Raw genomic sequence first — 13,385 nt, forward strand, 5'->3', positions numbered from 1 at the left:
TTGGGTACTCTATGCTATCTGATGAATCCATACAACAGTAAATCTTAACTGCTACCTCGTCAGCGCTCAGGTGATGACTGGAGAAACAAAAATAGCTAGCATTATCAATTGCAATGGAGAGATATGAATTTTCCCCAAAAGCCACACACAATTCTACTTTAATGAAACACAGGATAACTTTCTTTGCAAGAAATAATGTATTGAGCTATAAATGACAGTTACAATTGTTTCCCATACTTAGTTTCTTACTTGTTAGTATAACTGAAAATTGAGATAATGTAACAAAAAACAGAACAATGCTCAAAATTACAGTTCTGAAGTGGAAAATTATGATTTTAAAGTGTTTGCCATTCATATTATTATTATTATTATTTATTATGCGATGCCTTTGCTCAGGGCAACTTAAAATATTCACTTTTGCGTTCAACGTGTTGATTATGAAAACTAAAGCAAAAATGTAGGTCTGTTTTGTTTCAAAGTATTCCCACTATTTAACTATATTGTATTTTCACATATGTTGCTTTACAAAGCATTACTATAACACTCAATTGTATGGATAGTGTCCTGTCGTGTGACATTTAAAATTGTTTTAGAAATACATTAATCAAAACATTGAGACAATTTGTGCAATATCAAGGGAAATATTGTCACACCATAGGACATTTGTAGGCCATTCCTGCACTACATTTTCCTAAAAGAGAAGGAGATATGGAGCGTACAAAGTAAATCAGATAATGGATTATTTATAGTTATTTATTTTTTATATATAAAAAAGTAATCCACCTAAAACCCGTATAAATCGACCAGCTGTGAACAGATTTCAGGAGTTCCCCTTATTAACTTTTTAATAACTCGTGTGCTGATAAAGCTATAACAATGCGCGTCTGAAATCCAACCGTATCGTAGTCTTTTGGTCCTCTTGGCATACACTACTGCAAGGGCGGAGTAACAACTGTAGTTTTTATGATTGGAAACAAAATGGCAGCACAGGATCCGCCCGCTGGACAAACGCAAGATAAGACCGAAAGCGGAAGCAAACAGACTACAAACATTGTCGCCAAACTATCCCAGTTTGCAGATGACCACATAACCATTGTCAGGGTATGAGTGAAATACCAGATCACTTATTTAATAATAGAAAATGAGTTTTGTTTGGTAAGACTCATCTCAGCTAGGGTTTGCTTACGTAAACAGAGTTAGTTGTTACTTTAAACATGGAATGACATTAACAACAACTGAGTTTCCCATTTAATTTCCAGCAAAATGTAGCGAGAATAGTTCGTAAAGCTACAATATCTAATATTTTATTGACCCCAATTCGGCCTTTATATAGCATACTGTGCTTAGTGTTAACACAGTTTCAAGGATATGCATATGTAATGATTGACATTGTGCAGTGTAATGTTAGCACAGTAGTCACATTGATAATACGGTTGTATTCTTTTTTTTGTATTTGTCTTTTTATATATATCTTCCAGTTTCAGAAAATAATGCATATAATAGTTATATATAAACGTTATATTCAATAGAAGTGCACAATTTCCAAAGCTGCTATTCAGGGATTAAACTGTTAGCAAATAGATTCTGCTTTGATTTGATAGCAAAAAATACTTCTGAAGCAACAGACCAATGAGCAATTATGCAAATGACCTGAGGGGACTCAGAGCCTATTCTTTGTGTGTTATTATTCCTTAACCTCTGGGCCTACTGATTAACTGTGAATGCCAACTCACATAAGAGAAGCATGTCCATGTAGAAGGGTACTTATATACAGGTGTAGAAAATACAATTACATTAAGACTATTGAAGATAGTTATAGTTATATCTGGAGCACAACTGTATTGGCAGCTATCCTGGAAACGTTGAGTTTTAAAATTACTCCACAGTTTATCTTATAAATAATAGTAATATAAAAAAACTACTGCAATTTAATGTAAGTTTAAGAATTAATTGTATTATGTAATGAAGTACAATCTATTGTCTTCTGTTTTGTACACAAACATCGCTTTTGTTAAGTTTGTGATTGGTATGTTGCATTGGAATTTAATGCAAAATATCCACAGTGCATTTGCATACATTTTAATGAAAGCTTCCCTTGTTTCCCTTGACATTTTTCCTTCCCACAGAACATCAGTACAGGACTTGCAGTTGCTGGGTTAATAATACTGGCCAGGAGTATAAAACTGGTAAATAGTAAATATTAACTTAAATAGGCCTACTCATGCATGTAGTGTGTATGGGTGGGGGGGTGAATTGGTTGCATTTGTATGTATTCCCTCCATAAATGTAAAAACATACAACTTCTGAGACAAATCTTTTTCTATTATGTGTAAATGGCACAAGCTATTGTTCAATAAATAGTTGTCTGGTTTGCCAAAAATCACATGACTGTGTAATTCCTGCTTATTATAACCTTGCATTATTTTGTCCATAATGATTTCTATGAATGCCATTTCTATTATTGTTGTCTTTGTTGATATATAACTGTTGTGTTATTGAAGAAAAAATAGGTTGTTAAAAACATTTTTTTTCTGTTCCCTTTCCAGGTTACAAAATTTGGTGCAGCTTCAGAAATACCAGTGAAATTTATAGAAAAGAATGTTAGTCTTCGAGGAAAATTTCACCATGTCACAGAGAATGGAATAGGAGTGGAGCATATTCCAATTAGTGTTCCAGTGATATCTCGCCTGGTGAGACAAAGTAGGTTTAATAAATATACATAATAGCAATTCAGACTCCTTTCAAGATGTCAGAATGAAACCTGTCAGCAGAATCTGTCTTTGACTGAAACAGCACCTTTGATAGGATTTCGATCTTTTCTAACGGAGTTCTAATTTTCTAGGATGTAAATGGTAGTGCAGGTTTGAATGACAAGCATTGAAAGCAGGGACTTAAATTGGAATTTGCCGCCTATAAGACAGGCTTTCTATTTACTCACTGAGAGTACAACATTGAACAACTGCACGTAATACTGTCATAATAAATATATTGAACAAAGGAAAAGTATTGTGCATTAGAATTTTAAAACTGCCAAGAAATACAATAATAATAATAATAATAATAATAATAATAATAATAATAATAATAATAATAATAATAATAGCTGTATTACATATGCAATAAACTAAATCAAGAATATCATTTTTCAAGTTTTATATATTTTTGTGCTACCTGCATGTCCTATATTTATTGCTGGATACGTCTTTTATTTTATTAGATAGATGTTCAATCTGTGATGATAGCTGAGCTCTGTTTGCTTATCTGATTACTAAATTGAATTGATTAATGAATTTTAATCTTTTTATTTTTAAACAATATTTCTTCTTCATCTTTTTTAATCTTCTAAAACACTTGCACAAGCCTGTTATCGGAATGGGAGTGCATCAGTTATTAGATTACATTACAGCTGCAGGACTGAAACAAAAGCTTTGCCATCCAGCAGGGCTCTTCAGATTCATCAACATGGTTCAAACTGCAGTCAGGTTTAGCAGGTTTCCCTTCAGCTCAGTAAAGGGATTAGCTTTTTCTCCTTGAGCCTGAGAATATCTGCAACATGTCCCCTTAAATTAAATAATAAATAATGTGACCTGAGTTTGTTATGAAATTGTTCTTTCAATAAACGTTTAAGGTTTAACTATACATTGAACCCCCCTGGCATTTGAGCTTTTTATTTGTATGTCATTATTTATTTATTTTTAAAGCACTGCAGCTATCAGCAAATACTAGATTCATTAAATATGTTGAATCTTTGAAAAAAACTATACTTTGTTTCCTACAGCATTTCTTTCAATGGGCTCAGTGTGGCTGGCAACTCCAGTGGCCCTGAAGCTGGAATTGGCTGGAGTTGAGGCTCAAGTTCTCAGTGTAACAGTTTTTTTTTAAAGATGCTTTAAAATCATAATTGTTACTGCTAAATATTATGTATCCATCTGTTTTACTTTTGTCAGTGACAGTCTTAAAGATAAACAGTCTAGTTTCCGTTTCTGACACTTGTCAGGAATGACTTTGATAAGATAAGACAGAAATGTCAATGTTTATTTTCTGCAGGGCCATCAAATGCACTCCTGCTCATTCGGCTGGCTGGAGTAGAACTCACAGAGGAAGGCAAGACCTGGTTAAAACACCAGTTAGAGCCATCAGAGTTTTTGTGGTTTAAACTTATTGGAAGACAGAATGACATACTGGACTGTCTTGTCTCTGTGAACAGGGTAAGTAACTGACACCGAGCACTGAATTTGCAGCAGCACCAACTAAGACACTTAGAACAGTTTGTAACACACAAAACACACATTTTTCACATTCTTCATTTAGTTCCACATAAAAGGCGGTAATACCTTCCATGAATAAGTGATTTATATTTAATAGTATCACGTGCTGCTCTCTTTTGTTATCTAATGTGAAATTGTGTGACAACAAATACACAGCAGCAGTATAATTCAGAGAGCAGAGATATCAGATATCTGTAATTGATACCAGGATTATTAAAAAGTTAATAAATAAGCTATTTCAGTATTTTTGCACAAGACTGTACAATACAGGTAAAAAGTTTTAGAACACCCCAATTTTTCCAGTTTTTATTGAAATGTAAGCAGTTCAAGTCCAGTGAATAACCTGAAATGTTATAAAGGTAAGCAGTAAACTACCAGAGGTTAAAAATAAAAGTTTAGGTTACCAAAAACTGAAACATGATGTACATTTCAGAGATATTTACTGTGTTACTACACCCTCTTAAGCATTAGTTGGCAGTGTTACGCGCAGCTCCTGTGCATAGAAGTTACACTGTATTCCTACAATGTGCACATCATTTGAAAGCTTATTCTCTTGAATACCAGCACGTTTCATTCCATTCTGTTTTGTTCAGAACAACCTAACGATTAATCCAGTATATATGATTTGATGTTCTATCAAACACAGAGGAGTTCAGATCCATTTTTGTAAATTCGTTAGTAAAATTAATACACTGTAAACAGAGTTTTCCATCATGACATTTTGAGCTCTCTAGGGGTGTGTGTTGCTTCTACCAAAATGTGGATGGTCTTGTTTTGATCAGTAGACTGTCTGGTTGCAGAATATGTCATAATTGTCAATATTTTCAGAGATTTTGTATTCCTACTCAGACCAAGTATCCCCCCACCCCCCCATTTCAGAATGCAGGGGGGGCAGGTATAAAAAACACATTTTTCACATCAGAGAATGCAAGAGATCAGAGTCAACAGAGAAGAGTACACATGGAATTAAAGAGAAGCACACGGATTTGTTGCCCTTTAAAGGGTACCAGAGGGGTTTGTCAGCTTAAAGGGTTAAACAATCTCCAATTGTTTATTTGTTCTATGTTTTATTTTCAGAGTACATTAAGACATTAAACTGTGTACATTTCAATAAAAACTGGAAAAATGGAGGTGTTCTAAAACCTTTGACCGGTAGTATATATTGCATGCTGTATTGAAAAAAAGTAAGATGCCACCAGTGTATTTTGCACAGAAAAATAAATAAATATCAGTTTACTAGTTGTACTTGACTTTAATTGATTTTCCAGGGAGGTGTATTCAGCATGTCCCTGAATGAGGAGATACTAAGACAGGGGCTGGGGAGAACTGTCCCCATCGACAGCCTGGCTCATCAGTACAGACTGCACTGGAAGGTCCACAGGAGGCTGCTTCGAGCAGAGGGGAAAGCTGAGAAGAAAGGCAAAGGCCTATGGAAGCAGCAGAATTTGCGGGAGCGCATCTCAGCATATTTAAATGATTACAAAATGTTGAGACTTTGGAAGAAGCTATTAAAGCGAATTTGGTGACTAAGGACAACCACCTGTTCTTCATCAATAGAACAGACCCACTCCACAGACACTGTTTCCGATTCATGTCTTATTTATCTGGAAGCTAATTATATGGTAATGTATGAGCTCTACGCTCTGCCTTTTTGTTTGTGTCTTCACACATTTCAATTCTTATGGATGAACAGGAGGAGCAATACTTCAGGGGTCTGACAGAATGGGTAATCAGGCTTTAATTAGTATAATAAAGAATACATATATTCTGGGAGGAGTGAGGTTTTTGTCGTACCTTGTCTTTCTAGTGATACACACTTTAAAAAAGCTACAAATCCTTCAGCTGTGATAAATGTATAACAAGCTTGTTTTGAAGGCTCTTCTTCTAGGTTATGTCCCAGGAGATACAGCAAATACTGACCTTTAGCTCCCTCACACTATTTATATCAATACTGTAATGTAGTTTTCTTTATAGAAAGAGGAAAATGTGGTTTATAGTCTCTCTCTCTCTCTGATATTATAAATGCTACACAGTAATGACAATACAAAATAGGACATGTGCCTTCCACTATATCACAATTTATTTATATGCAAACGTCTTTTAAGGTCTTACAGTCCATCATTTAGTTTTTTCGGAGGGCCCAGGATCCTAATCTTTTCTTCTTCTTTTCTCATAAGCATTGAGTATTTTGAGTGTTGCTTTGTCACAATGATTTGCTGTGAAACTATAAGTGCCCCCACTGAGTTCAGTCACAAAAAACATGGTTTCCATGGCAGCACCAAATCCAAAAGCTTGAGGCACATCAAAAGGTGAAGCCAAGACGTTTTTTAGAGATGTCTAAGACCAAGGAAAGGATATCGATGAAAAAATAAACATTATTTATAGAATAAAGTTTTTTTTTAATCATTCAAAATTTATGAACAGAACAAATTATCCCTGTGTCTGTTTGTTGTCCATTTTATCGTTCATTTATTTTATAGAAATGTAAGAGATCTGATAATTATGAATGTAAATGTTAATCTCAATCTATGTTAACCAACCAAACTCACAAAACCATATATGTTTTCATAGGGAGTGGTTAAATTAGTGGTTTACCTACACAATTTCAATGCAATTAGAAATATATGTTTATAATATAATTTATGGATTGTCTCTCACACACACATATATCAATTCTTAAATGCATTCATTACATACACACACAAAGACACACAACTGTGTGTGTGTGGTTGTGTCTTTCTGTGTGTATATAATGAAAGAATTTAAGAAAACATCTAATTTACTATAATACTGTTACTAGCAGTGGCCTTCTCTATGGTTGTGGGGGGGAATACAATTATATCTAAACAGGACCACCTTATTTGATTAGGTATTATTCTACTGAATTCAACACATTTAATCTCAGGCCTGATATTAGGTATCGTTGGCCTACATTTGTGTATGTTTGCAGTCTGGCAGGAAGAACTGCCCACATTTATCCACACATGAAGACTGCAGTGCTGTCCTGACCTAAAGACATCATTTGATAGCCTTCCATGCTGTTTCTGATCACTGTTAGACCTACCATGTTAGAGAGACATATTCTATCTGTGCACGCCTGTCAATACTGATCAAATTGAAGTTCCACTGAAAGCGCATGAAGACATTCCTTGCAGGTCTAATCTTGAGAGAAACTAAACACATACAGGGACCATGTGAGGGGAGAGAGAGACAGTGCTATTACACCATGCTCTTCGTGTGCAGTAAAACCCGCTGAGCCACAGTGGTGGTTAGTAAGGGCAACCCCTGGTGCTGACATTGTATAGTGTGCTTGAAGTTGAATGAATAAGACTGTGTTCCTAGTGCGCGCCAGAGCTTTTGGAAGCAGGGGGAAAAAAAGTGAAAAGGGTGCCTTTGTTGTGCAAATGACGCGTCCACTGCTACGGTTGTTCTGTCCCATTGGGTAGAAATTTGAATTGAAAGGTGAATGAAAAGCTGATTAGTGAGCCTAGCAGACTTTGAACTGGCAAACACAGCAGGCAGTTGGAAGGAGGAACTGTGGGGAGGAAACTGTGGAGAGTGCTGGATTGGACGTCAAGGTCTAAGGTCTTTCAGACTGAATACACAGAGTCGCCTCCAGTGGGTACAAATGCTTCTCTATCCCTCTGAGCTGTTCTTATGAGACAGAGAAGCCCTCTGAACATTGCATGACAACATGGATTGTCTTTCAAATCAACGTTGTCTTATGCATGTTTTTATTAAACAGATGCCCACATGTCCGTATGTCCCACTCCTTTTCTTACAGTTTTTCAGTTTAAGAACATAAGAAAGTTTACAAACGAGAAGAGGCCATTCGACCCGTCATGCTCGTTTGGTGTCCATTAATATCTAAGTGATCCAAGGATCCTATCCAGTCTGATTTTAAATGTTCCCAAATTTTCAGCATCTACCACATCGTTGGAGAGTTTGTTCCAGATTGTGACGACTCTCTGTGTGAAGAAGCGTCTCCTGTTTTCTGTCTTGAATGCCTTGAAGCCCAATTTCCATTTGTGTCCCCGGATGCGTGTGTCCCTGCCGATCTGGAAAACAGATCCCTGTCCCCTGCTGATCTGTTTACCAAACAATGGTCTCCCGCTGCTTTGCCTCACAAAGCTGTTATTTAAGAATTGAATTAAGATTTAATTAAGAATTAGGATTTCTTCCTGGGGGAAATGCACATTATTGTTTGTGCAGGGCAATGAAAGTTTTAAAAAGTGAACCCAAGTGAATTATTTCCTTTATAAAGCCTTTTTTTGTGTGACAAATTAATTCACAAAAAAACTAAAACAAGGTGTGTATTTCACAAATGAAAATATGTTATATGTTGAAAATAATCAGAATCTGAATTACACGATTCATTATTAAATATAACCCAATAGACAGATAGATAGAAGTGTCCAGTGTTTGGTTGCTCCGTGATGGGACAGTGTGGACACATTGCCATTCCCAGAAGTCCACGCCAGGCTTTGCCGCAGCTCTGCTTCACAGCGACTCTGCGTCTGTTTGAATGAGAGATCGGGTTAGTGGCGGCAGAAGACGAGCTCTCCCAGTAGTGACAATTACTCTTCCCAGTCTGTCCAGGGCATGCTTAACTGGGAATCGGTGCAACCCTTAAAGACAGAGAAGGATACTGTACACCCGTGGAAAGCATGGTCTGTCCTTAAAATGAGCCGCTGAACATAACACGAAGAAAAAGAAGTAAGTGAACCTCTCTTTGTTATACCTTCTCAGCAGGTGCACTTTTAAGAAAAAGTACTTTCTTCTGATGGGCTCTGAAGTTTGCAGTGCCAGAAGGGGTGTTTTCTTATTTCCCCCCCACATTATTTGTCTGAAAAAAGAAAAACAACCCCCCTAGATGTCAGTGCGGATATAAATCACTAAATTCCAAATGCAATATAGGGTTATACTTTTGTAAAGTTGATGACGTAGGTACTGTCACAGCTGTAATACATACAATATACACCTGTTCAAAGCAGAATTGGCCAGAAATAATCTCCCCAATCTGCTAACTTTATCTTTTAAAGCAAAGTCTTCCTTAGCCACAGGGCTTGCACAGAAATACTTTCTATTGAGTCATAAAGTGTATTTTTTTGTTTGTTTACCTAAAGTGAGTTGCTATATTAGTGGAATTATTTGTCAAAATCAAACCACACTAAGATCTATTTCTCCATTGCAAACAGAAATATTAAAATATGATACAATGTTTAACTTTATTTTTATTTTTTAATATATATGTTTGCTTCTTGTTGGTGGCAGTTGTATGTTTATGGTGTTTTTATATGTTGGCCATATATGTTGTTGTGATTATGCTTGGGAGATTTGAAACATTGGATGCCTTGCAGAAAACGTGCTTACTTGAATCAGCTTGGATTGTTTTTAAGTGAGTGCCTTTGAAGTATTGAGTGACAGGACTATGGAGGCAGAGTTGTTGTTATCCCATGTAACAATGGGCTTTATTTGAACCAAGCCAGTTGCAGCTTCAGTAAAAGGGAATATGGCCTTTCTCCTTGGGGACGTGGGTTTGAAAAAGGGGGGTCATGTGATTAATGATGGCTTGGAGACAAAGACTGAAAGGTGCCCAGTCTCCAACAACCACTGTATTCTACAGCTAAAAAAAACACTTATTTTACAGGAAGGATAGCTTGTACAGGTAAATTAATATGAGTTGTCCTATTAGTAGCATGCTTTATGTATGTATGTATGTATGTATGTATGTAGGTAATATTAACCAGGAAGCAATCTATAAAAAGGATAGATAAACACAACAACTCTCTTTCTTTATCTGACATTCATTTGCAAAACCATGCCAAGCCCCCTTTCTTTATCCAGTTCAGATTTGTCATGGCTACACAGGAAGGTAATAAAGAGGTGTCATTAAAAAGCTCGTTAAGTGAATTGGATCATGTTTATTAATCTCTTTCACTCAGCCATTGATCCACACAGAAATAACCCTTGCAAGGTGTCCTTAAGCTTGTACCTTTAAATATGACAGTCAGTGCTAATTTTCCTTGATGATAATTTTGCATGGTTTACCTTTATTTTTCAAGAAAGTGAAGAAGGAACCCCAGTGTCAGCTGACAACACTGGGATGTTTCACATTCACAGCCTCATACCGCTAGCTTTAAGTGTTTGCTGAGAAAACTGCCCGTGACTGTGTGTGTGTGTGTGTGTGTGTGTGTGTTTTAAAAGTTTTATCAGTGTCTTGGAATTCATCATTGGTGAACAGTGCACCATGTAAAACAATTCCTGTCTTTCACAAATAGAGCAGAGACAAAGTATCCGCTTGCCGTGGTGTGTTGGTGTCGAGTTATATCAGAAACAGGGTTCTTTGTTGCGTTACTGTGTTAATTATTAATTATTTCACTTGGGCTCTCTGGGGGCAAAGGAGGCATGCATCTTGAACTACGCCATTATATCCCTATCCGAAGATATTTAAAGGAAGCCAGCCATCTGGGCCTCTTTAAGCATCAGCCATTCTCAGCTCTTATGTGTCACACTTTACACCCTCCAAAAATCTCAGCTTGTTGTAAATAAGATGGCCGTAACCTGAGCAGAGGTCTAAATTGCCCTCCTTCCTCCTACAACTCCCTAAATCCCAGTGACATGTGTTGTCTTTGGTTTGTGGGGGAATTAGTCCTGCTGACCACATGTTCATAGGAAGGTAGATAATGAGATTTGCTAGCCTTGAGGAAGGGGGAAGTGTTTGGCTGAGACAGGTTGCTGACTTAGAATTCTCGCTTTACGGTGTAGAAGAGTAGGTCAGGGGGCATTCCCCAGAGATCTCTCTGAAACCGGACGCTCTCCTCTTTGGGACCCTTTGGTTTCCTATTACCCTCTGATCGTGAGTGTGCTGCTTTTATTGTACAGTTAGGGTATAAAAGTGCTTGTCCGTATTGGAGATGCCAAGAAGAGCTCTTCTGCATTTCTGCTGCCATAAAAAGTGTAGAATTATTTAGAGTAGTATATATCTGGCATACAATCTGACATACAATGCATCCATTATTTAAGTAAGTACTGTATAAGTGTATGGAAACCACCTACACAGTTCACTGTACCGCGAAGCAGGCTCAACTTTGTTACTAATTTGAAAAAGTGCCTGGGCTTTGGACAATGGGAAACCCAATCCTTTTTTTTTTTTTAAGATTGAACTGGGTAATCTATGACCATTGTAAACCTGCCTCTTTTACACTGCTTAGTGGTGCTGAAAGTTTTGGTCTTAAAAGCCATTATATGGGAGGATAATTTTAGAGAGTCTTGTTGGCTATGAAATCCCGGTGGATTAAACTGGCTGAGTGTAAAGTTTATTTACTTCCCTCTGAAAAGGGTGTTGTTCAGTTTATTGTGTTTACTCTAGTCCTAGTGTGTGATTAGGCAAGTCATTGTTATAGCCTAACCCTTCACAGCTGATAACATTGTGTGCACAATGCAAGAAAAGTTGATGTAAATTATTGCCATTTAATTTGCTGAGTGAAGCAAATACAATTAATTTAAAATATATAATTTACAAGTATGTTTATTTCTCTGATTTCTTGTGCATCATTTTTGAGTCATGTAACACCGAATCTAATTAATTTAATATTCTTGAGAAAGTAAAATGGGATGACAGTGTTCAAAAATAACCCTGACCCCTTCTGTGTGCCCTGCTGATCTTTGGGCAGCACAGAGGGCAGCATTACATCTTTTAGACAAGACAACAGCTGCTCTTTTGAGGAGGGTGTGAATGTCACAGGGCCAGAGATTTAGTTTTGCCTATAAAACATCTGAACTTATTAGTTGGGACATTTGGATGATGTAAATCCATATTTCCCAGAGGACTCCTGCTTTTTCAAAGAGTAAGCTGCACAATATGGTATTTTATTGGACGCCTACCAGAGTGTTTGATAATGATACAATATAAAACACTTAAATCTCAAACACTTAAAATGAAATATTATTGATAGAATACACGGAGAAAACTAAATATACACACAAATTAAAACAACAACAACAACAACAATTATATCTAATCTTTATATGCATACCATAGATTTAGTTGAGTATTAGCTAAAGGAGTACAGAATAGCAGCCTGAGATGCTGGTACTGAGACAGCCTGTTCTCTAGACCAGTAATTGGCTGCAGAGGGCTTCCATCCCATGTGGGTCCATTGATCGTCTGAGGCATCTGTGCGACTGTGTATCTCCTATCCCAAGTTAGAAAGCATTGATTGGGAAAGGTAATCGATCATCTTTGACTTATTGAATTATCTCTTTAAACCAGTTAATGGCAGCTGATTTGATTGTCTTATGAAGCCAACAGCTGCTCTGGTCCCTGGCCTGTGCAAAAAAATAAATACATTACATAAGTCACTGAGAAATCAAAGCGCACTCTCTGTGACAACAGCTCTGGAATGGATGATTGTCTGGTTTTGTCTTGGAGCTGGGGGTGTTGTTAAAAGATTATGTAAAAAAAAAAAATGTGTGACTGATAACAGTCTTAAAAGTTTGCTTTTTATTATTTAGGCTAAAGGAGAGTGAATATTGAATTGAGTTAACTGCACATAACAATCAAACAATATGCCTCCATTCATTGGTGCTGAGGGCACAGAGGAAACTAATTAAAGACACTTTAGTGGCAGGCTATCAGTAATAAGGGTTTTAATTCATGATGCATACACAATGATTCAACTGGGACTTCACTCTCCCTCAGCTCTGCCCATTTGCCCATGATCTAAACATCTCATTTGGTGCTTTTTCTTCCAGTTTAGTGCTGTGTGCAGAAAATTAATAACATACTTTGAAGTACAGCCTTTAATTATTCATTGTGTGTTCCTACTCTGGCCAGATGAAACGTCCTACAGCCACTAAATGGATGTAAATTGACTACAAGAAGGATAAACAAACCAGCAGTACCCTGGGCAAAATGTCATATAAATACACTTTTATATAATGCAATTATGTTTTTATAAGGGTTGTTTGGGGATTGGGTACCACTGGGGTTTAGCAAGGAACAATGCGTCTTTTATTGCTGTCTCTTTACTGCTTGTCAGTTGAATTTACAGGCTATTGAACTGCAGGAGGATTTACATTTTTCTTGTTGAATAGGCTATATTTATGTTTTGT

At 36.7% G+C, this 13,385-nt stretch overlaps 2 protein-coding genes across 6 annotated transcripts in view; both read left to right on the forward strand.

Moving 5' to 3' along the window:
• Positions 1-944: 944 nt before the first annotated feature.
• On the forward strand, positions 945-6,729 carry c18h3orf33 (c18h3orf33 homolog (H. sapiens)). The gene is made up of 5 exons (XM_066709460.1): positions 945-1,101; positions 2,127-2,186; positions 2,547-2,700; positions 4,048-4,208; positions 5,537-6,729. Exons 1-5 carry the CDS (start codon positions 964-966, stop codon positions 5,792-5,794), a joined length of 771 nt encoding a protein of 256 aa, XP_066565557.1. The 5' UTR covers positions 945-963; the 3' UTR covers positions 5,795-6,729.
• A 2,042-nt stretch (positions 6,730-8,771) lies between these two features.
• plch1 (phospholipase C, eta 1) overlaps positions 8,772-13,385 on the forward strand; it is a 57,927-nt gene continuing 53,313 nt past the window's right edge. For 3 of the 5 annotated variants that reach the window (XM_066709465.1, XM_066709463.1, XM_066709466.1), the window contains exon 1: positions 8,773-8,984. The gene's annotated coding sequence lies outside the window, so the exon portion shown is untranslated. Of the gene's footprint in view, positions 8,985-13,385 lie in introns of all 5 variants that reach the window. The other 2 variants (XM_066709462.1, XM_066709468.1) reach the window with 1 other exon arrangement.

Source organism: Amia ocellicauda, chromosome 7, assembly GCF_036373705.1.
Source record: "Amia ocellicauda isolate fAmiCal2 chromosome 7, fAmiCal2.hap1, whole genome shotgun sequence".
Classification (NCBI taxonomy): Eukaryota; Metazoa; Chordata; class Actinopteri; order Amiiformes; family Amiidae; genus Amia; species Amia ocellicauda.